General features: G+C 65.7%; 2 protein-coding genes and 2 non-coding genes across 4 annotated transcripts; all 4 read right to left on the reverse strand.

Moving 5' to 3' along the window:
- Window positions 1–1064: 1064 nt before the first annotated feature.
- Window positions 1065–20303, reverse strand: BAZ2A (bromodomain adjacent to zinc finger domain 2A). Its single transcript, XM_033083353.2, has 28 exons — window positions 18276–20303; window positions 16624–17193; window positions 16179–16364; window positions 15476–15661; window positions 15008–15250; window positions 14874–14934; window positions 14237–14345; window positions 13974–14075; window positions 13681–13891; window positions 13490–13551; window positions 13334–13399; window positions 13035–13229; window positions 12696–12950; window positions 11808–12022; window positions 11625–11699; window positions 11365–11527; window positions 11217–11276; window positions 11003–11138; window positions 10335–10918; window positions 9273–9498; window positions 9034–9189; window positions 7162–7310; window positions 6797–7080; window positions 5235–5367; window positions 5017–5163; window positions 3881–4110; window positions 3656–3799; window positions 1065–1438 (listed from the first exon to the last, which is right to left on the reverse strand). The coding sequence occupies exons 1-28, from the start codon at window positions 18409–18411 to the stop codon at window positions 1270–1272; spliced, it is 5253 nt and encodes a 1750-aa protein (XP_032939244.1). The 5' UTR covers window positions 18412–20303; the 3' UTR covers window positions 1065–1269.
- Window positions 20304–22799: 2496 nt separating this feature from the next.
- On the reverse strand, window positions 22800–26146 carry ATP5F1B (ATP synthase F1 subunit beta). Its single transcript, XM_033083364.2, has 10 exons — window positions 25971–26146; window positions 25287–25469; window positions 24805–24979; window positions 24536–24657; window positions 24118–24302; window positions 23848–24006; window positions 23640–23762; window positions 23344–23556; window positions 23060–23261; window positions 22800–22983 (listed from the first exon to the last, which is right to left on the reverse strand). Exons 1-10 carry the CDS (start codon window positions 26110–26112, stop codon window positions 22886–22888), a joined length of 1602 nt encoding a protein of 533 aa, XP_032939255.1. The 5' UTR covers window positions 26113–26146; the 3' UTR covers window positions 22800–22885.
- On the reverse strand, window positions 24380–24454 carry LOC117009201. The gene has a single exon (XR_004420440.1). It is a non-coding gene; the product is annotated as a small nucleolar RNA SNORD59 (small nucleolar RNA).
- Window positions 25172–25245, reverse strand: LOC117009202. The gene has a single exon (XR_004420441.1). It is a non-coding gene; the product is annotated as a small nucleolar RNA SNORD59 (small nucleolar RNA).
- Window positions 26147–26795: the final 649 nt, after the last annotated feature.

Consider the following 26795-nt stretch of genomic DNA (forward strand, 5'->3'; position numbering starts at 1 on the left):
GTGGGGTGGGGGGCGGGGGGCGCGGCCGGACCCCCCCTGCCCAGGTAGGTGAGTTGTTTTCAGTGCTCTGTGGGGCCGGGGGTGGGGGGACACGCCGGGACCCCTCCCCAAAAAGCCCCTCTGGCCGCAGAACCCCCAGAGCGAGTACCCGTAATATCCTGGCCAAGGTGGGGGTGGGGGGTCCTGGCCCCCCTCCCCCCCCTTCCCCCAACATGGGGTGACCCAGGGGGGGACCCCTGCCCCAATTCGGGACCACCCAGTGCAACCCCCCCCTGGGGGAGGGGGCTGCACCCCCCTGAGGCTTCAAGTCCATGGTGGGGGTGGGGGGAGGGGGTTTGGGGGGGCTGGACCCCCCCCCGGGGCCTGCAGTAGCATCCCTGAGGGGTCTCAATGGGGGGGTGAGGGGGTGGCCAGGACCCCCCCCACCCCCCCCGCCCCAAATTATGAGGGGGGGGGTCCTCGTGGTGCTGGGGAGGGGGGGCCGGGCTCTTCCTGAGAAGTGGAGGCAGGGAAAGGGGGGGTGCCGGGACCCCCCCCCCCAGTTCTCCTCAGCCCTCCCCAGTTTGGTCCCTGGAGCCGGGTGGGGAGGGGGCTGAGGGCAGAGTGGGGGGGTGGGGAGGGGGATGCACCGGGGGTCCCCCTCCCCTTAAAGTGTCTGCGTGGGGTTGGGGGGGTGGTCCCGGCCGGGTGGGTGGGGGGCTTAAGTCCACTTTACTGGCCGTTAATGCATGAGACGATGCACAGGAGTGCTCGGACATTCACTAAACTATTGCTATCGTTAAATATTCCCAACGTGGGGTGGGGGGCTCCTCCCCGTTTTGGGGGGTGGGGGGAAAAAGGGGTGAAGGGGCTGTTTCTGCTCTTAATTCGAAAATGAAATTTGAAAGAAAGCAAGAAAAAAAAAAAAAAAAAAAAACCCCCTCTTTTTTTTTTTTTTTTTTTTTTTCTTTTTTGGCTTACACAAGTCTGTGAGTTTGTGGTGCTGGAAAAAAAAGGGGGGATTTGGAGGGTGGTGGGGGGGGGGGGAAAACCAGGCAGCGAGAAGGGGCCGCATGGGGGGGGGTGAATTTTAAATTTTGGAGGTGGGTGGGAGGGGGGGGGCCCGTTCACGCTGCCAGAAATTTTTTTGGGGGTGAAGGTGAGGAGGGGGCAAGACCCCCGTGTGGGATCAGCAGGCAGCGAGAGCAGCTCCAGAGGAGGCAGTTCGTGGGGGCGTGGGGACACCCCCAGCCCCGGGGTGGGGAGGGGGGGGATGAACAAGCCCCCCACTCACGGGTTCGGAGCGTGTTTTCCCTGATAAAATTCCTCCCAGCGGCTCTGGAAGAAGCGGCGCATGGCGTGGCCGGCGCGGCCCACGGCCGAGTCGTCCTCGTTGAAGGTCTGGCAGTTGTCGAACACCAAAAGGGCGTCGGCGGCGAATTCTGCCGAGCTCGAGTACCTGGGGAGGGCACGGGGTGGGTGAGACCCCCATGGGACCCCCATTCCCTCATCCCCAGGATGATCCCATCACCCCCTAAGGAATCCAGGAAAGGAAGGGATCTCACAGCCCTGTAGGGATTCTCAGCGTTCCCAACAGGAATTTCCATCCCTGAGAGGAAATCCCAATGGCCCTGTAACAGCCTCGTGGGTGGGAAGGGATCTGATCTACCAGAGGGACCCCAAATCTGGGAGGGATCCCCGTCAGCACCAAAGAAATCCCAACCCCCACGGCCTGTGAGGGACCCCCAGACTCCAGGAGGATAGATCCCTGGAAAAACCCCAAACCCACAAGAATGGACAGCATTGGGAGGGACCCCCAATGTCCAGGAGGGAATCTGCCAGTCCTGAACAGACCCCAAACCCACAAGAGTCATCCCTCTGAGGGACACCACTGACCTGGGAGGGACTCCCAATCCCCAGGAGGGACCTCCAACCCCAAGAAGGGCCCTGGAGGAACCCCAAACCCACAAGAGTCATCCCACTGAGGGACACCATTGGGAGGGACCCTCAACGTCCAGGAGGAACCCTGCCAGCCCTGGAAAAACCCCCAGGCCCCAAAAACGACCCTGGATAGACCCCAAACCCACAAGAGTCATCCCTCTGAGGGACACCATTGGGAGGGACCTCTAATCCCCAGGATGGACCTTGCCAGCTCTGAATAGACCCTAAACCCCAAAGAGTCATCCCTCTGAGGGACACCACTGGCCTGGGAGGGACCCCCAATCTCTAGAAGTGACCCTGCCAGCCCTGGAAAAACCCCAAACCCACAAGAACGGACAGCATTGGGAGAGACCCCTAATCTCTAGGAGGGACCCTCCCAGCCCTGGAGAGACCCCAAAACACACAAGAGTCATCCCTCTGAGGGACAGCATTGGGAGAGACCCCCAATGTCCAGCCCTGGAAACACCCCTAGCCCCAAGAAGGACCCTGCCAGCCCTGGAGAGACCCCCAAACCCCAAACCCACAAGAGTCATCCCTCTGAGAGACACCATTGGGAGGGATCCCCAACCCCAGGAAGGACCCTGAAGGAACTCCCCATTCCCAGGAGCAGCCCCAAACCCCAAATCCACAAAAGTCATCCCTCTGGTAGACACTACTGGCCTGGGAGGGACCCCCACCACCAGGAAGAACCCTGAAGGAACCCCCCACTCCCAGGAGGAGCCCCCAGCCCCAAGAGAGACCCCACAAGCCCTTGAGGAACCCCCCACCCTCAGGAAGGACCCTGGAGGGACCCCCCACCACCAGGAAGGACCCTGCCAGCTCTGGCAAAACCCCCAGCCCCAAGAAGGACCCTGCCAGCCCTGGAGGGACCCCCACCCCCAGGAAGGGCCCTCCCAGCCCTGGATAGACCCCAAACCCACAAGAGTCATACCTCCAAGGGACACCACTGACCTGGGAGTGACCCCCACCCCCAGGAAGGACCCTGGAGGGACCCCCACTCCCAGGAAGGACCCTGGAGGGACCCCCACTCCCAGGAGAAGCCCCAAACCCCAAACCCACAAAGTCATCCCTCTGGCAGATACCACTGGACTGGGAGGGACCACCACCCCCAGGAAGAACCCTGGAAGGACCCTGAAGGAACCCCCCACTCCCAGGAGGAGCCCCCAGCCCCAAGAGAGATTCCACAAACCCTTGAGGAACCCCCCACCCTCAGGAAGGACCCTGGAGGGACCCCCCACCACCAGGAAGGACCCTGCCAGCTCTGGCAAAACCCCCAGCCCCAAGAAGGACCCTGCCAGCCCTGGAGGGACCCCCACCCCCAGGAAGGACACTGGAGGGACCCCCCACTCCCAGGAGGAGCCCCAAACCCCAAACGTCATCCCTCTGACGGACACCACTGACCTGGGAGGGACCCCCACTCCCAGGAAGGACCCTGAAGGAACCCCCACTCCCAGGAGAAGCCCTAAACCCCAAACCCACAAAAGTCATCCTTCTGGCAGATACCACTGGACTGGGAGGGACCACCACCCCCAGGAAGAACCCTGGAAGGACCCTGAAGGAACCCCCACTCCCAGGAGGAACCCCCAGCCCCAAGAGAGACCCCACAAGCCCTGGAGGAACCCTCCACCCCCAGGAAGGACCCTGGAGGGACCCCCACTCCCAGGAAAGACCCTGAAGGACCCCCCCACTCCCAGGATGAGCCCCCAGCCCCAAACGAGCCCCCAGCCCAGCTCACCCGCCCCGCAGCAGCCTGGTGCGCATGGTGCCGAAGTCCATGGGGTTCTTGATGATCTTGCGGTAGCCGGGGACCAGCCGGGGGTTCACGGGCTCCAGGAAGGGCCAGGCGTCCTCGTGCGACTCCATCTCCATCAGGATGATCCTGGGGAGGATGGGGAGGATCAGGGGGAGCCCCCAGGGGGCACGGCCGCAGCCCCCTCCCCAAATCCCCAGCCCCACTCACTCGCAGAAGGTCAGGTCGCTGGGCTGGCCCCTCAGGGCTGAGCTCCTCCGCCGGGGGGGTCCCAGGGGCTGCCCCGAGCAGCGGGGGGACACGGGCAGCCCCTCCCGGCGCCGCGGGGCCGGGCGGCGCCTCGGGCTCGGCTCCTCCTCGCCGGGGCTCCCCGGGACCCCGCGGCCCCGTTTCCGCTTCTTGCCTCGCCGGGGAGAGATGGGGTCCCGGTATTGTCCTGCCTGGAGGGGGGAAAGGGGGGTTACCCAGAGACTGTGCACGTTTCCTCACTGCCTGAGCCCCGAGAAGACCCCCAGGGGTCTTTCCCAGGGATACTGGGTCCCTCAGAGGCATCAGGGTCTTTGGGGAGGACAGATCCTCTGGGGGTCAGGACCCCAGGGTCACTGCTAGGGGTGGGGGTCTCTCAGACACCCCCAGGGTCTCCCCTATGGATGAGGGTCTGTCAGACACTCCCAGGGTCTCTCCTAAGGGTGGGGGTTTCTCAGACACCATCAGAGTCTGTTCTAGGGGTGGGGGTCTCTCAGACACCCCCAGGGTCTCTGCTAGGGGTGGGGGTCTCTCCTAAGGGTGGGGGTCTCTCAGACACCATCAGATCTCTCCTAGGGGTGGGGGTCTCTCAGACATCCCCAGGGTTTCTCTGACACCATCAGAGTCTGTCCTAGGGGTGGGGGTCTCTCTGACACCATCATGGTCTCTGCTATGGGTGGGGGTCTCTCAGACACCCCCAGGGTCTCTCCCAGGGGTGGGAATCCCTCTGAGGTGCCCAGTGTTCCTCCTGGGATGGGGATCCCTCCCACAGATCCGGGGGTCTCTCCCAGAGATAGGAGAATCTCTCAGAGACCGTTAGGGTCCCTCCTGGAGATGGGAATCTTTTCTGGGAAAGGAGATCGCTCCCAGGGATGGGGGGGTCCTCAGAGACCATCGGGGTCTCTCCAAGAATGGGGCTCTCCCCTGGGGATGGGGATCCCATGGGAGCCATCAGGATCCCTCTTAGGGAACCAGTTTTTTCCAGCAAAACCTCTCCCAGCAGAGAGATTCTTTTTTTTCCCAGGACTTTCCTCCTTTCCCAGGACCTCTCCTGAGGATGGAGGGAAGCCCAGCACGGTTCTGGCTGCCCCACAACCTACCCGGGCCACGCAGACGGAGCAGAACCAGTCACCCTCGGGCACCTCTGTCATGCGGGGCCGGTGGCAGTAGAGGTGGCAGCCGCGGTCGCAGCCGTCGCACAGCAGCAGGTGCTCGTCGTCGTCCCCTCGCCGGCACACCAGGCAGGTCTGGGGGGACACTGGGGGGTTAAAACTGCCCCTGGACCACCCCTCTGTGCGCCCCCAGGGCGGGTTCTCACCACTCTGTTGACGGATTTCTCCCAGGCGATGGATTTCTCCAGCTGGAAGATGCACAGGGACACCTGGGCCGCGCTGCGGCAGCGCTCCAGCGTCTGCCGCCACGTCCGCACCCGCGGCGTGATCTCGTAGGAGCTGCGGGGACAGAGGGGGGCTCAGCCTGGGCTGGGGTCTGCCCTGGAACCCTCATCCCACCAGGGTGATGCCAGGAAGGATCCCAGTGCTGCTCGACCCTCTGGAGGAGTGCTGGGTCTGCTCAGCCCCGAGCAGGATCCAAATGTTCATCACGAAATCCCCATCCCTCAGAGACCCAGATGGGCTCTGAGGGAGCCCCACACCCCTGGGAGGGAGCCCCACACCCCTGGGAGGGATCCCCACACCCCTGGGAGGGATCCCCACACCCCTGGGAGGGAGCCCCACACCCCTGGGAGGGATCCTTATTCCCAGGAAAGTCTTCCACCCCACAGAAGGACCATGGGCGTCTTAGAGACCCCAAATCCCCAGGACAGACCCTGCTGGCTCCCCACATTCCCAAGAAGGGTCCTGAACCCCAGAAGGGACTCTCATCCCCAAGAGGAACCCCGATGGTCCCCCATTCCTGTGAGAGACCCCCAGAAAAGACTCTCATCCTCAAGAGAGACCCCAAGGATGTTTGAGGGACTCCCACATTCCTGAAAAGAATCCCTACCCCAGGAAGAACATCCATGACCCATAAAGGACCCTCACCCCCAGGAAGAAATCCCAACCCTGGGAGATCCCCCAGTGCCCTCTGAGAAACCCCAAACCCCCAGGACAGACCCCCCACACTCCCAGGAAGGTTCCTGACCCTCAGGAGAGACTCTCATGCCCAAGAGAAACCCCAAGGATGTCTGAGGGGCTCCCACATTCCTGAAGAACCAGGAAGAACCCCCATGACCCACAAATGACCCTCACCCCAGGAAGAAATCTCATCCCTGGGAGATCCCCCAGTGCCCTCTGAGAGACCCCAAACCCCCAGGACAGACCCCCCACACTCCCAGGAAGGGTTCTGATCCCCAGAAGAGACTCTGATCTCCAAGAGAAACCCCGATGGCCCTGTGAGAGAACTCCAGAAAAGACTCTCATCCTCAAGAGAGACTCCCACATTCCTGTGAAGGATTCCTATCCGAGGAATGGTGATCCACAAGGGACCCTCATGCCCAGGAAGAAATTTCCTTTCTGGGAGATCCCTCGATGGCCTCTCAAGAGACCCCAAACCGCCAGGACAGACCCCTCACACTCCCAGGAAGGGTCCTGATCCCCAGAAGAGACTCTCATCCCCAAGAGAAACTCAAATGGCCCCGTGAGAAACCTCCAGAAAAATTCTCATTTTCAAGAGAGACTCCCACATTCCTGAAAAGGATTCCTACCCCAAGAAGAACTCCCATGACCCACAAATGACCCTCACCCCAGGAAGGAAATCCCATCCCTGGGAGATCCCCCAATGCCCTCTGAGAGACCCCAAACCCCTAGAACAGCCCCCCTACACTCCCAGCTCCTCCTGACCCACAGCAGCACCCCAAGGGAGGACATTTGAGGTGCTCACATTTCGGTGGGTCCCAGACTCAGCTCCTCAGAGCCGCTCAGCACCGCTTTCTCCACCACCACCTCGTGCAGAGGCCACAGCGGCTCCTTGAGGTAGCGGCGCTCCAGGTTCTGCTCCAGCGCCGCCAGCCGCAGCACGGCCAGGTCCAGGGGGTTGGTGAGCTCCCGGCGCAGCGGGACCCCGTCCCGCCGGCTGCGCACCGTGATGTCCTCCAGGGGCTCCACCTTGTGCTCGCAGTACCGCAGATCCTCCCGCGTCGAGTCCGGGCTGGGGCACGTCCAGCCCTGGGTGTGGGGATAGCGGGGTTAGGGGTGGGTGGGTGGGTACATGAGGGTCACACCATACTGGGATGACTGGGAACTCACCCTGATCTGCAGGTCGGCCATGAGGACGCGCTGCTCCAGCTCCTCCACCCACTGCAGGACGCCCAGGTCGGTCTCGTAGGCTCTGTCGGGCACTGACCACTGTGCCAGGGCTTCGTGAGACACCGCGGCAGCCGGGTGGAAGATGGGGTCTGGAGGGGAGAAAATGGGGTCAGAGAGGGAGGACGGGGAGCAGAACCCCATCCCAGGACACAGGGGGGATGGAGGGGAGAAAATGGGGTCAGAGAGGGGATAAGGAGCAGAACCCCATCACAGGACACAGGGGAATGGAGAAGAGAAAATGGGGTCAGGGAACAGGGATAGGGAGCAGAGCCCCATCACAGGACACAGAGGGATGGAGGGGAGAAAATGGGGTCAGGGAGGGGAGATGGGGAGCAGAGCCCCATCCCAGCAAACAGGGGGGATGGAGAAGGGAAAATGGGGTCAGGGAGGGGACAGGGATAGGGAGCAGAGCCCCATCCTAGCACACAGTGGGGATGGAGAGGAGAAAATGGGGTCAGGAGAGGGGACAGGCAGCAGAGCTCCATCGCAGACACAGGGGGTCTGGAGGGGAGAAAACAGGGTCAAGGAGTGGGGATAAGGAGCAGAACCCCATCCCAGGACACAGCAGGGATGGAAAAGAGAAAACGGGATCAGGGAAGAGGGATGGGGAGCAGAGCCCCATCCCAGGACACAGGGGGAAGACAGTGTCTGGAGGAGAGAAAGTGGGGTCAGGGAACAGGGATAGGGAGCAGAGCCCCATCACAGGACACAGAGGGGATGGAGGGAAGAAAACAGGGTCAAGGAGCAGGATAGGGAGCAGAGCCCCATCCCAGCAAACAGGGGGATGGAGAAGAGAAAATGGGGTCAGGGAGAGGAGATAAGGAGCAGAGCCCCATCCCAGCACACAGCGGGGATGGAGAAGGGAAAATGGGATCAGGAAGTGGGGATAAGGAGCAGAGCCCCATCCCAGCACACAGAGGGGATGGAGAAGGGAAAATGGGATCAGGAAGTGGGGATAAGGAGCAGAGCCCCACCCCAGCACAAAGGGGGATGGAGGGGAGAAAACGGGGTCAGGGAAGAGCCCCACTCCAGCACACATGGGGTCTGAAGAGGAGAAAATTGAATCAAGGAAGGGGGAACAGGGAGCAGCTCCCTAACCTGGAGGTACAGGGAGAAGGTGGGGATCTGGAAGAGCACGGGGGAAGCTCATAGGGGGACAGGGGTGGTGTGGGTGGAAAGTGGGGTCGGGGGGGGTAGAGGGTGGGATTGGGGGGGGCACATGAGCAGCAGCCCCCCAGCCTAGAGAGCAACTGGAAGCTGCAGCATGGGCAACCTCAGGATGGGCTTGGGGGGATAACAGGGAGCAGCCCCCTGCCCAGGGGCAGGGCTGGAAGGTGAGATCTGAGAGAGTAAAGGGTGGGCTCAGGAAAGGAGCAGGGAGCAGCCCCAGGGTAGGGCTGGAAGGTGAGATCTGAGAGGAGAAAGGGTGAGCTCAGGAAAGGAACAGAGAGCAGCCCCCTGCCCTAGGGCAAGGCTGGAAGGTGAGATCTGAGAGAATAAAAAGTGAGCTCAGGAAAGGAACAGGGAGCAGCCCCAGGGCAGGGCTGCAAGGTGATATCTGAGGGGGTAAAAGGTGGGCTCAGGAAGGGAGCAGGGAGCAGCCCCCTGCCTGAGGGCAGGGCTGGAAGGTGAGATCTGAAAGGGTAAAAAGTGAGCTCAGGAAAGGAGCAGCCCCTGCCCCAGGGATTTGGGCAGAAGATGGGATCTAGGAGCTCACAGAGGGTGCTCACAGGGAGACAGGCAGTACTCCCCCAGCTCAGAAGGCGAGTCTGGGGGCTCAGGGAGGGCTCTGGGGGGGCCAGGCAGACTCACCGGTGGTGCTCCGGAGGCAAACCTCGCGCAGGAACTCCTTGTGCTTGGTGAGGTGCTTGTGCAGCGCCTTCTCCCGGATGCCTCGCGGGTGCAGCGCCCGCGTCACGGCCTCCAGCTCCTCGGGGTCCCGCAGCCACCACCAGCCGCTCTGCATCTCTGCAAGGGCAGTGCCACAGCTCAGCACCGTGCCAGGGCACCAGCGCTGCCATCACGGGGGTCCCGGGGGTCCCGGCTCTCACCGCTGGGCACCGGCTGCTCCGTCAGCTGCGTCAGGTATTTCTGCTCCATCTGCTTGAAGAATTTGGTGGGGGGTCTCCCTCGGCGTTTGGGCTGTCCTGGCACGTCCTGGAGCTTTTCCAGGCTGCCCTGGCTGCGGGGGCAGGCGCCGTGGGCCCTGGGGCCGGCGTGCACCGGCGTGGAGGCGAGCAGGGGAGCTGTGGGGTCGTCTGCAGGGAGGCCGTTCAGCTGGAGGGACAGCGTCAGAGGAGACAGACAGGAAATTATAAAATATTCTGCTTTGGAAGGGACCCACAAGGATCATTCAGAACTGGAGCCACTGAATCTTGCAGCCCCCTGCCAGTCCTGCAGCCCCTCAATCCCACAGCCCACCAATCCTACAACTCCCAATTCTTCAGCCCCCCAACTTCTGCAGTCCCCAATCTCACAGCCCTCAATTCCACAGCCCCAATCCCACACCCCTCAAATCCCACAGCCCCTCAATCCTACAAACCCCTAATCCTGCAGCTCCCCAGTTCTTCAGCCCCCAACTCCTGCAGCCCCCAATCTCACAGCCCTCAATTCCACAGCCCCAATCCCACAGCCCACAATCCCACAGTCCCTCAATCCCACAGCCCCTCAAATCCCACAGCCCCCCAATTCCACAGCCCCTCAATTCCACAGCCCCTCAATTCCACAGCCCCTCAATTCCACAGCCCTCAATTCCACAGCCCCTCAAATCCCACAGCCCTTCAATTCCACAGCCCCTCAAATCCCACAGCCCCTCAAATTCCACAGCCCCAAAAAGTCCCACGGCCCCAAAAAATCCCACAGCCTCAATTCCACAGCCCCAATTCCACAGTCCCTCAATCCCACAGCCTCAATCCTGCAGCCCCCTACCCACTCTAGCTGTTTCCCTTCTCTCCAGCCTCTCCCCCTTTCAAGGACATCAGGACAGACCCCCTTTGCCACCACCCCTCCCCACATCACACAGCGGGTCCCACCCCACTCCCTGAAGCCCCCCTCCCCATCCAACCCCTGGGGTCGGGTTGCTAGTGCTGGGTACAGCCCTGCCCACCCCGTACCTGCCGTGCCGAGCCCTTGGGGGGCTCCCCCCGGCTCTGGCTGCGGGGGGCTGCGGGGGCTCGCGGCGAGGGCTCGGCCGAGGAGGCAGCGAGGGGGGCTCGGTCGTCGCAGGGCGTGCGGGGCAGTAGGTTAAACCAAGGCCCCCGCTTTGCCACGGCCTCTGGGGCTCTCTCCTCCTCTTCCTCCTCCTCCTCTTCCTCCTCCATAGGGTCTGAGGGTGCCTCGGGGGGCGGGAGCCCCGTGTCCCCCTTGCCAGGGCTGCTGGCCGGGGTGAGCACAGAGTCCTTGAGCAGGGACGACTGGGTCTGGCTCAGCCAGGACAGGAAGGCTGACTGGCTGAGGTCGTGCTGGCTCTGCCCCAGCGACTCTGGCTCCTCCAGGACCCCGTTCACCGGCGTGGGGCAGGGTCCGCAGTGCTGTGCCAGCTCCTCTTTGCTCTTGCGGGGCCGCCCGCGGGCGCGCGAGGCCGAGGCCGGGCAGCTCGTCCGGCTGGGGACGGGCACAGCCGCCGGCTCCTCCTTCACCGGGGCCACGTGTGGGGACACCTTCTCCTCCTGGGGCTCCTGAGCCTCTGGCTCAGCTGCTGTGACAAAAGGACATGGTGAGATGTGGGGTCCTCACCCAGATCCTACAACCCCCCCCCAAAAAAAATCCAATCCCCGCTCACCCTCCGCGCCCTCCACGAAGATTCCACCCAGGTGGGGCAGGACCCAGTAGCGCCTCCGGAACCGGTCCTGGCCCAGGGAGGCTGCACGCAGGGTCTGGGAGGAATGGAGCAGCTTCTTGCGGAAGAACATCTGCCTCTGTGGGGAGAGTGGGGGGCGGTGAGGGGGCTGCAGCCCCCCAGAGGGTTCAACACCAGCCCTCCAGCACCTTCTCACCTTGGCCAGCTTCTCGATCTGCCGCTCCAGCTCCGGGACGCTGGACGCAGACGTGTCAGCCTGGGGAAGGGATGGATCAGTCAGAGAGGAGACCCCCGAGGTGACACCCCCCAAACTCTGCCCCCCAGCAGAGCCCAGAGCACCCCACCTCCTCCTCCCGGCGGGATTTCCGCCCTCGGGTCTCCTCCTCCTCCTCCATCTCCAGCCCCACGTCCTCGGTCAGGCGGGAGCTGCGCCGGCGCCGGCCGTCCTCCAGCCCCGTAATCTCTGACTCAGGACGGCCCGTCTTCTTGGCCAGGGCCACCTTCAGCCTGCCAGGACACAGGTGGAAGTGTTGGGTACCAGCCCACGCCAGGGGCAGAGGGGAAGGCGCTGAGGGGCTGCAAGTGAAGCCCCTTCCCCACCAACCTGCGGAGCCGGCCCTCGATGATCCACTTGTTCTTCCTGTAGGTGGACATGCTCTCCAGGGTCTTGTCGATCTCACTGCAAACACAGGGTGGGGATGGCTGCAGGGGGCAGCTGCAGGAGCGGAGCAGGACCCACTCCAGCATCCAGAACCAGAGGATTTTTGTGCCCCTCACCCAGCCCCACCTGATGATGAGGGCGCTGCTGTTGAGCTCGTTGACCAGGAAGACGAGGATGGCGGCTTTGCGCTCGGGGGGCAGCGCCTGGAAGGGTTTGGTGCGCAGCCCCTCGCACAGCTCCGCGCCCGCCCCGTGCGCCGTCAGGAAGCAGCGCAGGATCTCGGACACCGTGTCACGGTTCAGGCTGATCTCCGACACTTTCTCCCCCAGGATCTTCAGGGACTGGGCAGAGCAGAGGGAGATGTTTGGGGAGTGCCCTCCTTGCCCCCACGGGGGGTCCAGGGGTGTTCTGGGTGCTCCCACCACAAGGACAGATAGGGGGACACCCCAAAAATTGCTGGGCTGACTACAGGGAAGAGCACCCAAATCAAGGATTCCCTGTCCTGAGTTTTGCAGGCACTCACAGCCTCAGCAAAGAAAGGAGGAAAAAGAGAGAAGGGGTGAAAAGGGGAGAAAAAGGGGGAAAAGGAAAGGGGAGGGAAGAAAAGTGAAAGCAGAGGTAAAAAAAATAAGGGTGGTGGGAAGAAAAAGGAAGCAAAAGAAAGGAGGAAGAAGTGAAAGCAAAAGGAAAATGGGGGGAAGGGAGGGGGAGGAAGAAAGGGGAAGATGGAAAAAGAAAGAGGATTGAAAAAGGAAAGTGTGGGGGAAGGGATGGAGAAAATGGAAGGAGGGGGAGAGGAGAGAGGAGAGTGGAGAGAGGAGAGGAAGAAAAATACAAGAAGTGGGAAAAATAAGAGAAGGGGGAAGGAGTGTAAGGGAAGGACTTGCCTGATCTGGTTGCGGGGGGGTCTCACCTAACAGGGGGTCCCACCTGGCAGGGAAGGGGGTCTCACCTGGCAGGGAAGGGAATCCTACCAGGCAGGGAAGGGGGTCCCACCCGGCAGGAGGGTCTCACCTGGCAGTAGGGCGGCAGGCCGGGGTCGCAGAGCGCTGCCTGCAGCAGCCTCACCAACAGGTCCTGCAGCTGCCCCGCACCAGGGGCCACCCCCAGCAGCCCCTCCTGCAGCGCACCCAGCGTGGGCACATCCCGTGTTGGCTCCAGCCCCAGCACCTTCCCGTAGCTCTGCAGGAACTCCACCACCGTCAGGCAGTCGGAGAAGGCGCGGCTGGGCAGGACGAGCCCGGGGATGCGGGAGAAGGCTGGAAGGGGCTGTGGATCAGGGAGAAGAGAGGGGGTCAGGGCCAGCCGGCAGCTCCCCAGGGTGACCTTTCTGAGCCCCCCAGCACAGCCCACCTGGTGGTCCCCCAGGCACATGTCCTCCGTGGGTTTCTTCATCTCCTCCAGGATGAGCTGCTGCCTCTGCCGCTCCTCCAGGCGCCGCTGGGCCAGCAGCCCCTTGTCCGCCTTCCGAGCCCCCTTGTTGCCCTTCTTCTCCTTGGGCCGGGCCTTGTCCTTGCCCTTCTCAGGCTTCCCCTTCTTCTCCTTGGCCTGGGTCAGAGCCCGGATGTGTGGGGGGAAAAGGTAAGGGAGAAAATTCATCTTCATTTTTCCTCTCCTCCCTCTCCTCAGCCTATCTGTGCCCACAGACTCACCTTGGATTTCTTCTTGGCCTCCTTGCCCCTGGGGGCTTTGGCCTCCTGCTTCTGCTTGTTCTTGGCCTAAGGGGAGGACAAGACCCACTCAGGGACCCCCTGCACCAGGGAAACCCCCCGCCAAACCTGAGCACCCCCTGAGCCCCACGCCCGCACCTTCCGCCTCATTTTCTTCTTGATCTTGCTCATTTTCAACTTGTCCTCCTCGCTGAGCACCTCTGGGGGGGGGGGGCACAGAGGGAGAGAGGAGATGAACCAGGTGCTGTTATTGCACCAGGATCCCACCAGGGCCAGGCTGTGAGAAGCTTCCCTGGCCCCCCCACACCAGGGCTGGGAAAGGGGGCTACCTTGTGCTTCCAGCCTCTTCAGCAGCCGTGCATCCGTCTTGCTGAGCAAATCCACCATCCTGACCTTGGGAGGGCGGCCCCGGCCCCGTTTGGCAGCCGGGGGCTCCTTGGGCTTGGTTTTCTCGGCGTTGCGGGGCCGGCCACGCTTGCCCGTGATGGCCTGGATGCGTCCGGGGATCTCCTCGGGGCTCAGCTTCACCCACTGCACGCCCTGTGGGGCACGAGTTGGGGTCACCCCCGGGCACAGAGCGGGGTTGGGGGGCACAGGAGGGCTCAGCCTCCCCCAGACCCACCTCAGGCGTGTCCCTCTCCTCGTAGAAGTCTCCCACGGGCATGCGGGGGCTGAAGCTGAAGTGCTCACGCCGCACATCCTGCACCATGTTCCTGCTCAGGTACTGGGCACAGGGAGCAGGATGAAAGGCTGTGAGAGGGGCTCAGCACTCCGGGCTCGCCACAACCTCCATCAGCTGCAGCCCTGAGTTTTGGGGGGGGTTTGTGATGAACCAGAACCCTCCCTCGGGCCAGCCCCGCATCCCGCTGTCCCCAGGAGCGGTACCTTGATCACCTCCGGGAACTGCTTCATCCTCTTCCCGCAGGGGCCGTAGTACCAGGTCTCGCCCTGCCAGCGATGGTTCCCCTTCTTGATCCGAACCTCCCGCCTCCACCTGGGCACGGCAGCGTCAGCCGGGACCGTGGGGCAGGATGGGGAGGGGGCGGGCACGGCGACAGGATGGGGAGGGGACGGCGACAGCACGGCCCGAGGGGGGACAGCACCAGGGACAAGATGGGGAGGGGACGGTGTCGGGGACAGAGCGGTGGGAGGGGTTGGAGATGGGGACGGGATGGGAAGGGGATGGGAAGAGAAGCAGGATGGGAAAGGGGTGGGGACAGGGGCAGGATGGGGAGGGGATGGGGACAGGACGGGGACAGTTTCAGGAGGAGGATGGTGGAAAGAGGAGAGGAGTTTTTGAGGCAGGATGGGGAGGGGACGGTGGGAAGGAGGCAGATATGGGATATAGGAGGAGGATGGTGGAAAGGGGACAGGAGTTTTTTGAGGCAGGATGGGGAGGGGACGGTGGGAAGGAGGCAGAGCTGTGGGGTGGGAGGGATATAGGGACAGGGATATAGGGACAGGACAGTGGAAAGCGAGCAGGGTCGGGGTCAGTTCGGCCCGATGGGGACATGGCACGTACCCGTGCTGCAGCGGGAAGCGCACCTCCTCCTGCGTGGCGATGCGCCGGCGAGGGGCATCACCTGCGGGGAGGGGACAGGTGGGACGATGGGCTGGGCACCGGGGGACACCGGCGGGGTAAAGCCGCGGCCATACCTGCCCCCGAGGCACTCAGCTGCGACGGCTCCTCGCTCTCTCCTTCTGGCGCGGCCGAAGTCTCCGGGCAGCTGTCGGCGGCTTCTTCCTCCTCCTCCTCCTCTTCTTCTTCTTCCTCCTCCTCCTCCTCCTCCTCCTCCGCAGACGGGGCCGGAGACTCCGGCTCCAGCGGAGGGTCGAGCTCCAGGGACCCCGACTCCCGCAGCCCCGCGTGGTCGCCGCTCTTCAGCTCGGCGTTGTCGCCTGAGGAGCCAAGGTCAGGGACGTCACCGGACACGTCACGGGGGCCGCGCGTCCCCTCCCTGCGCTGCCCGGGGCCCTCGGTGGTGCCACACAGACCCCCGGGGGGGCTCCCGGGGCTGGCACTCGGTCCATCCCTCGTGGGGAGGGAGGTCGGTGGGGTGACCCCCCCCTACCCACGTCCTTCCCGGTGTGGGGGACACCGGAGCATCCCGGGGCCGCACGTACCGTGCAGGGCGGGCGGCGAGCCGGGGCCATCGAGCAGCGGGGCGGGCGAGGGGCTGGCGGGCAGCAGGCTGAAGGAGCCGGCGTGGAGCGGGGGGCTGGCTCCCAGGTCGGGGGGCTCCTCCAAGGAGGACTTGTCGCCCACCAGCTGCGAGTCGTCCATCGAGTACAGGTCGCCAGTGCCGGGGTCTGGGGAGGGGGGTGAGCACCAGGGCTGGGGGCGCACGGACCCACATCTCCGCTCGCGGGGAATGGGGTTAGGGGGGGATGGAGTGGCCGAAAAGGACCCGGCAGCTGAAGGGTTAAATGGGGATTGTTCCCCCCCCTCTTCCAACCCCCCCTCCCCAGCTCCGCCTCCTCCTCTGGGAAGCGGAGGAGCCCAAAATGGCCGTGGCGATGCTCAGCAGCGCGGAAGTTCAGGCGCTGAGTAACAGCCTCGTCACGGAGCTGGGAAGGACGGGAAGGAAGGCAGGGAAGGGCCGGCAGCGCCGCGGGGACGCGGGCCCGCCCCTGCCCCCGGAGCCGGCCACGGCCACCGCCGCCTCCATCGCCACCGCCGCATCTCAGCACGGGCACGGGCTGGATCTGCTTCCCGGGCACCGCAGCCAGGGAATGGAGCAATGGTTGTGCCCCCCCCCGGCTCCGCATCCTGCCCCTCCACAGCCCCGACAGCACCGCCCCGACACCCCCCTGCCACCCTCCCTACCTCTGGCCAGCGACTCGAAGGGCTCCAGGGTGTCCTCGCTGAGGATGTGGGTGTCCTCCAGCCGCGGGGCGATGGGCGACGCGTCCCCCAGGCACCCGCTGTCCCTGGGTGCCAGGACGGACTCCTCCGGCCCCAGCGACCCCGTGCCAGGAGCTGCAGCCCCGTTGTAGCTGCACATCTTCAGGTCTGAAGGGAACAATCGACCAAAAATGGACCCTGAGACGTGATGGTGACAGAGCTGAGGGATTCCCACAGCACCCAACCCTCCATGGCACCAGGCGGTGACACCACAGCCTGATTTTATGAGATCCCAACACCTACTCCAAGCTGTGACCGCCAAACCCCGTCCAGGACACTGGACAGGCGGGTCAGAGCAGCTGGGATTCCCCAAGAAACACAATGCCCAGCTCGACCAGGAGTTCTGCCAGCCCTCCCGAGCTCCTACCTGGCTGTGCCTCCTCCAGCTCCTGGCTGCCCACCAGCCCACCCCCGTTCTCCGTGATGGTGGTGGTGGTGGGCATCTCTTTGGCTGCGCCGTTAGCGTCTCCTTGGCCGGAGTCCGGCTCGTCCGGAGCCAGCGGGAAGGGCTGCGCCTCCGAGCTCAGTATGGGCGAGGACTGACCCGGAGCATAGAATCCGTCAGGCCCGTTCTGCATCAGCTCAAAGCTCTGCTCGTGGAAGGAGTCGTAGAGCTCCTGCGAGTCAAAGTTCAGCCCCATGGGCCCGGCGGTGCCGTTGCCCCAGAACTCCTGCCCGGCTGCCCGCAGGTTGGTGCCGTGTCCTGGCGACGCCGGCCGGGACCCTCCGGCCACGCCGTTGAGGGGGAACTGTCCGAGGGCGGGCGAGGCCCCGTCCTTGAGGCCGCCGGCGGGCGCGTAGGGCGCGTAGTCCCACAGGCAGTCGTAGGCGCGGAGGGGCTGGGCCCCGGCGGGCGCGGAGCCCGGCGAGAAGGTCCCTGAAGTACCGGGGTGTGATACAGTAGAGAAGCCATTGACATTCATGCCCCCGTTCAGACCTGCGAGGGAGCAGAGGGACGGCGAGGTCAGCGCCGCGGGGTCCCTCCGGTGGGTTTGAGGATGGATCGATGGCCGGGCTGGGCAGCTGCCAAAGCCCTGCTCGTGCCCCCACCTTCGGGAGGTGGGGGGGAGTTGCACGGTCCCCGTTTGCCAAACCGGCTCTGCCATGGGCTGTGCCGGCACCGGGCCGAGCGCCACAGGACGCCGGGGATTAGCCGAGCGCTTGGCAGGGCTGTGGTGGATCAGCTGACCGGCCAAATCCACGCACGGCCCCTGTGCCGGCGCCGCTGCTTTTCTAGGCCAAGGCGGCGGCAGGGACGCGCAGACCCCGGCCCTGGCCCCACGCGCTGGAGCTGCTGCGGGCCACAGCCCCTCCATCCCTGCAGGCCCTCAGTCCCTGCAGCCCTCACATCCTGTGTCCCCTTTGTCCCTGCAGCCCTCACATCCCTGTGTCCCCTCAGTCCCTGCAGCCCTCCCATCCCTGTGTTCCCTCTGGCCCCATGGCCACCCCATCCCTGCAGACCCTCCCTCCCTGTGTCCCCTCTGTCCCCACAGCCACCCCATCCCTGTGGGCCATCAGTCCCTGCAGCCCTCACATCCCTCTGTCCCCTCAGTCCCTGCAGTCCTCCCACCCCTGTGTCCCCTCTGACCCCCACAGCCACCCCATCCCTGCAGCCCTCCCCCTGTGTCCCCTCTGTCCCTGCAGCCCTCTCCCCCTGTGTCCTCTTTGTCCCTGCAGCCCTCCCATCCCTGTGTCCCCTGTCCCTGCAGCCTTCCCATCCCTGTGTCCCCTCTGGCCCCATGGTCACCCCATCCCTGTGGCCCCACGGCCGCCCCATCCCTGCAGTCTGTCCCATCCCTGTGTCCCCTCTGTCCCTGCCGCTCTCCCATCCCTGCGTCCCCTCTGGCCCCATGGCCATCCCATCCCTGTGTCCCTTCTGGCCCCATGGCCACCCCATCTCTGCTGCCCTCCCATCCCCATGTCCCCTTTGTCCCTGCACCCCCTCCACCCCTGTGTCCTGGCCCCACGGCCACCCCATCCCTGCAGCCCCCCCATCCCTGTCCCCCTGGGGTCACTTACTTTTCCCTTGTGGGGGGAAGCCGAGCGGGGAGCTGTGGGCGAAGGGGGGGTCCCCTGAGGCAGGCGTGGGTTTCGGTCCTGAGGCAGCGGGTGCAGAGGAAAGGCCAGTGAAGTTAAAATGGTTGTTTGTTTCCATTTCTGCACGGGGTACAAGATGCACAGGGTCAGTCACTGGCGTGGACTGGGGCTGCCAGTGTGGTGACCCACCCACCACTGACCCTCTGTCCCCTCTCCCTGTGGTCCCCAGCCCAGGGCTTGAGGGCTGGGCAGGGTGAGGAGTGACAGTGAAACCCCTCAGGACTGAAATGCCACCTGTGCTGCGCTCTGGCTCAGGCCCAGCAACCCCAGCTGGACGAGCTGCCACCTGCTTGAGCACAGCTGTCACCAGCGTCCCCAGGGACGGCCATGGCCAAGGTGTGATCACCCTGTGCCACCATCCCGGGGTGAGACCATGGGGGCTCCCAGCCAAGGAGCCACACAGACCCCCCCAAAAACAGCTTTGTGACCCCTTGAGGACCCAGCATAACCCAGCTGGCACAGGAGTGACCCTGTGGTGTCCCTAAGGTGGAGGGGAGCCCACACCCCATCCCCCAGGCACAGCTCCAGGCTTTGAGGCCAGAGCCTTGCTGGGAGCAAGCAGGAGCTGAAGCCCCAGCGCTCTCCCAGGCAGGAACCGCTGACATCCATCCTCCAGGAACCCCAAATGCTGCCTCGAACTTCAGGCCACAAGGAGGAAGCTGAGGGGGTCATGGGGGGCTGAGACCCTGCAAGCCCAGCAGATGAGGTGAGGACTCCCCCGGAGCTGCCACCGCTTGCCAAATCCACCGCTGGCCAAGGTGGCTCCGACCTCTCCGGAAGGGCCAAGGCTGCCGCACTCGGCGCTTCAGCAGCAGCCTGGTGGCACAGCCCGTGTCGAAACCCGAATTTCATCACACCCTCGCCCGCCTCAGCTGCTGCCCTGGCAGGGGCCAGAGGGGCCAGTGAGCCTGGCCAGGGCCACCGGTGATTCATCCACTGGAGAAACCCGTATGGGCGGTGACGCAGCTGCCACACGCGCGTGGCTCCCAGACACCCCAGGATGGACCCGGAGCCACCTCCCCCGAGCCATGAACCGGCCTCTACCCTGACCCAGCTGGGACCCCCGGGCGTGGGGACACCGGCAGCAGCGGGGCTGGATAAGGAAAAGCCTTTCCGGTCGCACCCGGTGCGCGATGCGCCGGCCAGGAACGCGCTGCCGGCTTTGGAGGTCAGAGGAGGCAGCCAAGGGACGTGCCAGAACCGGGCAGGTGGCGGCTGCAGGTTGCAGACTGAGGTGGGCTGGGATGGTCTGGGTACGTGCCAGGCTGGGGAGGGGGCCAGGAGAAAATGAAAGCCACCAAGGTGGGAATGTCACCCTTGCTCCAGGGACAGCCCAGGCCCTGCAGAGGCCAGAACCGCCGTTGGCAGTGCCAGGTGCATTGTGGACACCGGCCATCCATGGTCATCCATGGCCACCCACGGCCACCCATCACCCCCCACCCGCACCGGGGCTCCTGCGGCCCCGCTCCCCCCGCCCTGAGCCACCCAGTGCGGAGCTGAAACTGGGCCACGGCACGAAACCGGAGCCGGGCGAGGTGACGAGGGCAAGGGGCAGGAGCCTGGGGATGGCAGCATTGGGAACCTCGGTGATGGTGGGTGACACCGAGCCCGGGGCTGACCCCGACTCCTGTCACACCGGGCACGGCCAACGTGGCAGCGACGCTCGCCCGGGTGTCAAACCCGGTGGCAGCGGCACCCACTGGTCCCTGGGATCCCCGCGGGGACACTGAGGCCAGGACTGTCCCCAGGAGCTGAGCTGGGGGGGGACAGAGCTCCAGGCTGGGGGGGAACTGTCGGTGCCGTGGAGCCGGTGCCATTCCCCGGGCAGAGAGCTCGACCCCCCCCGGTTCTGCGGCCCCCCCCGGCCCGGTGGCACCGGGAGGCCCCGGGAGCGTGACGCGACCTGATTAAAAAGGACGTTTCAAAAACAACGAGACGCAACAACCGGCTGCCATTTCCCGGCCACTTCCTGCGGGGACGGACACACGGGGGGGACACAGGACCGGCCCCCCCCGGCCCCGCACCCGGCGGGGACCCCCCGGTTCCTGCGGCAAGGACACCCCCAGCCCCCCCTGGCAGCCCCCCCGCCGGTCTCCGGGGATGGGGGGGGGCTCGGTGTCCCCGCTGCCGCCGCCGCAGGGGGGTCCCGGTCCCGGAGAGTGCGATGGGGCGGGGGGGACACACGGACGGTGCGGGAGGGGAGGGGGCTCCCCCTGAGCTCCGGAATGGGGGTGCGGGGAAACCGCACCGGCCACCGGGAACGGGGCTCGGGCTCCCCGCGGATCCGGGCCTTTGGCCGTTGCACCTGGAGGGGAGCGGGGGGGTGGCCGGGAACCGGTAACGGAGGAAGCCGGGGGGGTCACGCCATGGAACCGGGATGCGCAGGGGGAAGCGGGGGGAGACAACGGCGTCTCACCGAGGTCAGGAAAGGGGAGCGGGGGGTGCCGCCGCCTGGGCCGGGCCCAAACCGCCTCAACCGACCCTCCCACCCCTCCGCCCCCCCCGGCCGGGCCGTTAACGGCCCGTTACCGCTGTCCCCCCCCTCCTCCGCCGAGACCCCGCACCTGGCAGCGGCGGCGCGGGCCCGGCTCAGGCGGCGCGGGGCGGGGGGCGGCTCGGCATGGCGCGGCCCCTCCGCCGCACCGGGCCGGGCCGGGGCCCCTCCGCTCCGATCCGCTCCAGTACCGGGCCGGGCCGCGGAGCCGAACCCGCGGCCGCGGCAGGAAGCGCCTCGCGCCGCCGGGCGGTCCCGGGACCGCCCCCGTCCCGTCCTGTCCTCCCCCCCCCCTCCCTCCCCCCGCACGTCACGGCGGCCGCAGTGGCGTCACCGGGAGCGGCGCCGCCGTGGCGTCACCGGGGGCGGGCGCGCGCCCACGTGGGAGGGGGATCCCCGCCCCCGGCGGGGTCAGGGCGGGGGGAATCCCCACGCGGGGACGCCCCCCCACCCCTGGCTCCGGGACCCCCGGCTCCCCCCGGGGTTCCCCCACCCCGCACCGGAACCCCCCGGGAACGTCCCCCCCGCTCCCCCCCCCCCGCCGCGCTCTCTCGTTCGTTCCCCGCTCGCTCCCCGCAGCCCCGGTTCGCCCCCCGAGAACGGAGGCGCACCGGGACCGGGAGCCTGGCGAACACCGGTGCTGCCCGGTTCGGCCGCGGGGACAGCGGCTGCCCCAGCTCCCCCCGGCCCCCGGGATCCCCGGTGACGTCACGCGGCACCGGCCGGGCCGCGCTGCGCAGGGCCCGGGGGCGACACCGGCTCCGGGGGCGGCGGGGGGAGAAGGGGGTCCCGGTGCGGGGGGGCTGTCCCGGTGCGGCCGCAATGGAAGTGGGGGGGTGTCCCTTCCCGGTGCGGGGCAGCGGAGCCCGGTGTAGGGCAGCGGAGCCCGGTGCGGGGGTTCCCTGCCTGGTGGAGGCTCCCGAGGGGTTGGGGAGGTCCCGGTACAGAGCTGGGGGTCCCGGTGCAGCTGGCCCGGTCTCAGGGGGTCCCGGTACAGATCCGGGGGTCCCTGTACAGCCATCCCAGCCCCGTAGGGGGTCCCGGTAGGTCCCGGTATCCCCGTCCGCGGGTCCCGTCCTGCGCGGTGCGTACCTGGGGGGGCGGCGGGGGCGGCCCGCACCAGCCCCGGTGCCCGCCCGGCCCGGTGCGCTGCGGTGCCGGTGCCGGTGGCGGAGCCGGGCGGGGCGCAGGTGCTCCCGGCCCCGCGTGATGTCAGCGACCGCCGCCGCCCCCTCCGCCACCGGGGCCGCGCCGCCATTTAAAGGGACCGCCGCCCTCTACGGGGTGGGGGGGGATGGCGGGGGACACCCCCCAAACCGGGGTCTCGCTGCGGGACCCCCGGCTGCCCTCTCTGCGGGGACACCCCCGGGACCCCGTTCCTCCGTGGTGAGCAGAGCCCGGCACCGGGGGGTCACCGGCCCAGCAGTGGGGGGGGGTCGGGAGTTGGGGGTGTCCCCGGTACCCTCGAGGGGTGTCCCCCAGCCCCGCACTGGGCGAGCTCGGGCCGGAGCAGCCCCCCCGGGACCCCACGGACAAAGTGGCAGCTGCCGGGGCCGGGCCGGGGCGGCTCTTTGTGCTGCGAAATGGTGGAGCTGGAACTACACGGAGGGGGGGTGGCGGGGGGAACGACGGGGACTGGGACAGACAGACGGACACAGGACCAACATCTGTCATCCCCCGGGCTGTCCCTGCAGTGGAGGGGCGACGCTGCTGTTCTGGGGAGGGAGGAGGGGGCTGCTCCCCTCTTGGAGACCCCATAGGACAAAGGGGGACTTGTCCCCCCTCCTGGGTAGCCCCCAGGGCTGGGGGGTCCCTGCACTGCTGGAGCAGCTGAGATAGAACCCAGCACAACCCCCCCACGGAGGGGATCACAGGGTAGCCCCAGGGCTGGGGGGGCTCACAGGACTTGGATCCCTCCAGCCCCCTGAGAGCCACAGCACACAAAGCCTGTGAACGTTTTCACCGATGTTTTATTGGAAATGTTAAATACTGGGGGTCCGGCCCCAGCGGAGCCGGGGGTGGGGGTGTTCAAGGGGGCTCAGGCGTGTTCCTCTGCCAGCTTCTCTGCCTTGGCCACCGCCTCCTCGATGGGCCCCACCATGTAGAACGCCTGCTCAGGCAGGTGGTCGTATTCACCTGGGGGGACACACCGTGTCAGGGGGGAGTGGGAGGCCCAGCCGGGCTCCCCCAGACCCCCTGAAGGCCACCTCACCTGCCAGGATCTGCTTGAAGCCCTTGATGGTCTCTTTCAGTGGCACCAACTTGCCCATGTGGCCGGTGAAGACCTCGGCCACCTGGAAGGGCTGGGACAGGAAGCGCTGGATCTTGCGGGCGCGAGCCACGGTCAGTTTGTCCTCCTCGGACAACTCATCCATACCCAGGATGGCGATGATGTCCTGCAGTGACTTGTAGTCCTGGGGAGGGGGTGACACGGGGTGAGTGACCAGGGCTGATCCCCAACCCCACGGAGGGGAGGGGCTGCCCCAGCCCCCTCACCTGGAGGATCTTCTGCACACCCCGAGCCACATCGTAGTGCTCGGGCCCCACGATGTTGGGGTCCATGATGCGGGAGGTGGAGTCCAGAGGGTCCACGGCGGGGTAGATGCCCAGCTCAGCGATGGCACGGGACAACACGGTGGTGGCGTCCAAGTGGGCAAAGGTGGTGGCAGGAGCAGGGTCAGTCAAGTCATCGGCCGGCACATAAATAGCCTGGGGACATGGAGGGGAGGGGACAGTCGGTCACAGGAAGGTGACACAGCCCCTCAGGACACTGAGGGTGGTCCTGCCCTCACCTGCACCGAGGTGATGGAGCCCTTGCGTGTGGTGGTGATGCGCTCCTGCATGGTGCCCATGTCAGTGGCCAGCGTGGGCTGGTAGCCCACAGCCGAGGGGATTCTGCCCAGCAGGGCTGACACCTGTGAGAGGACAGAGCGTGAGGGACAGAGCATGAGGGGCTGTACAGATGGGGAGCAGGTGCAGCCCCTGGTGCCCAGCACAGACCTCGGAGCCAGCCTGGGTGAAGCGGAAGATGTTGTCGATGAAGAGCAGCACGTCCTGACCCTCCTGGTCCCTGAAGTACTCGGCCACCGTCAGCCCTGTCAGGGCCACCCTGGCACGGGCGCCCGGGGGCTCGTTCATCTGCCCGTAGACCAGGGCGACCTGCGGGTGGGACCCTGGGGTCAGCACGGTGTCACTGCCACGCCTGGCACTGCATCAAGGCACCCAGAACCTCCCCAGGGGATCCAGCACCCCCTCAGGGTCTCTGCGCACCTTGGAAGTGGCATCTTTCAGGTTGATGACCCCAGACTCAATCATCTCGTGGTACAAGTCGTTGCCCTCACGGGTCCTCTCGCCCACACCGGCGAACACCGAGTAACCACCATGGGCCTTGGCCACGTTGTTGATCAGTTCCATGATCAGCACAGTCTTGCCGACACCAGCACCTCCAAACAAACCTGGGGTGGGGGGAAATGAGGGTCCTGCTCAACCCCAAGCCAGCCTGGCTGCCCCCAGGGTCTCCCTTCGGCTCTTTCCTCCTCAGATACAAAAAGCGTTGCTTCAGCAAGCTCAGGAGAACGAAAGTCATGGAGTGAATCATCAGTGAAGGAAAAGCTCCCCAGAGGAACTGTTGGATATCCCAATCAGGTGCCCACTCCCCAGACCCACCCCTGCTCTGGAGGTCACGTACCGATCTTGCCACCCTTGGCATAGGGAGCCAGCAGATCCACGACCTTGATCCCTGTCACCAGGATCTCCTGCTCCACACTCATCTCCACGAACTCAGGGGCCTCGGCGTGGATAGCAGCAAACCTGGAGCAGGAGGAGAAGAGGGTGGGCAGCTGCTCTGAGCCCCCCCAGGTTGGGGGCTGACAGGGGACAATCCCTGCTGTGACCCAGGACAGCCAGAGCCACCTCCCCGCTCACACCTGGTGTGCCCTCCAGCCCCTCATCACTCACTGTTTGGTCGTGATGGGGCCCCTCTCATCGATGGGTTCCCCAATGACATTCATGATTCTGCCCAGGGTCTCAGGGCCCACTGGGATACGGATGGGAGCACCAGAGTCCAGCACCTTCTGTCCCCTCACCAGCCCTTCTGTGCCGTCCATGGCAATGGTGCGCACGGTGTTCTCCCCTGCCAAGGCCCAAGGACAGCACAGTCACCACAGCGTCCTGAGGCTGACCCTGGGGACAGCTGCTGGTGGCTTCCCCAGGCCCTGCCAAGGGGACATTCTGCTGGGAAAGGGACCAAGAGGAGTAACAGGAATAAAATAGCCCTGAGGGAAATTGAGCCCTGCAGCCACAGCCCTCAGGCAGCCATTTTCCACCTCCTCAGATTGAAATCCGTGGCTTCAGCAAGCTCAGGAGAACGAAAGTCATTGGAAACATCATCACAGGAGGACCCCCCTCCCCATCCCCTCCCTCCCCGTGTCGCTGCTCACCCAGGTGCTGAGCCACTTCCAGCACCAGCCGCGTCTCCCTGCCCTGGACCTCAAGGGCGTTCAGGATGGGGGGCAGCCCCTCGTCGAACTGCACATCCACCACGGCCCCGATGACGGCCACGATGCGGCCGGTGGTGGAGCCGGCCTTGGCGGCAGGGGCTGCATGGGCGGCATAGTCCCGTCCTGCGGGGAGAGGGACGAGTCAAGGTCGGCCGGGGCAGGGCAGCTCCCTGGGCCTTGGGGGTGCGGGGATTGGGCTCCTCTGCAGGCCTTGGGGGTGCGGGGATTGGGCTCCTCTGCAGGCCTTGGGGTGAGCCCGAGACCCCTGCACGTCCCTCAGTGCACCCTGGATCCCCACACCCGCTCGATGCATCCCTGATCCCTTCTCTAGATGCACCCAGGACCCCCCTGGGTACACCCGCACCCCCTGCTCGTCCCTCGGTGCAGGCAGGACCCGCTGAACCCCTTTTCTTCAGGACCCCCTCTCCCGGTACACCCGCAATCCCTGCAGCCCCTGAGTGCCCCCACGCCCACCCCTCAGGGCCGCTGCTACTCTGCCGCGGCCCATCCCCTCACCCTGCCCGCCTGGCACACCCCATCCCGGTAACGGGAGCCTCACCACTGGCACCCCGCGTACCCCGCCCGTGCAGGCCCCAAGGTGACCCCGGCCCGCCCCGCACTCACGCGCCCCGACGGCGACGGCCGGGGCGGCCCCGCGGCCGAGGAGCAGCGGGAGGAGGTCCCGGCCTGGGGCAGCCCCGCGGGGCAGCAGCGGCCGGGCCGCGGCGGCGGCGGCGGCAGCGGAACGACCCGCAAGCCCCAACATGGCGGCGCCGACTGAGCCCCGCGTCTCGCCCGCCCCTCACGGCCTCCGCGGGGCGGGGCCACCACGCCGCGCGTCACCGCCGCACCGCGCGCCCATTGGCTGTCCCGCCGAGAGGCGCCGGGTGAATTCGCGCTCCTATTGGTCACACCGATGCGGCGCCCGCTCTGTGCCTCCTTCCGATTGGATTTTAGATCCATCCGTCAAAACGCGCTGCGGCCTGATAGGGCGGCGTGGTGGGAAGGGGCGTGTTCCGGTCGAAGGCCACCGGAAGTGGCGGCGCACGTGTCCCGCGCTTGTCCTTGGGCGGGCGCCGTGACCGCGGCCGAGGCCGCACCGGGGCCGTGACGGGCCCGCCTCCATCCCCTTTGCATTTTTGCCTCACCCCGCGTCACAGCACCACCCTCACCGGGCCCGTGTCCGCTTCACACCCCAGGTGTCACTATAGTGCCCCGCGAAACCTGCTGTCTCCCAGAGAATAAAACCCCACCCCACCGGTCCCGAGGACCACCACACCATTTCTACCCTGTCCCACGAAGGACGGGTCCCACGAACCTGCTCTTGTTCCCAAAGGGAGGGAATGCCACCCTACTGCTCCCTCCCAGATCCCAGTGCCACACCAGGGGAAGAGAATCACACTCTAAAGTACCCCGCCTAAAAGGGGGTCCCACCCCACCACCCCACCC

Source organism: Catharus ustulatus, chromosome 31, assembly GCF_009819885.2.
Source record: "Catharus ustulatus isolate bCatUst1 chromosome 31, bCatUst1.pri.v2, whole genome shotgun sequence".
NCBI classification, from domain to species: Eukaryota; Metazoa; Chordata; class Aves; order Passeriformes; family Turdidae; genus Catharus; species Catharus ustulatus.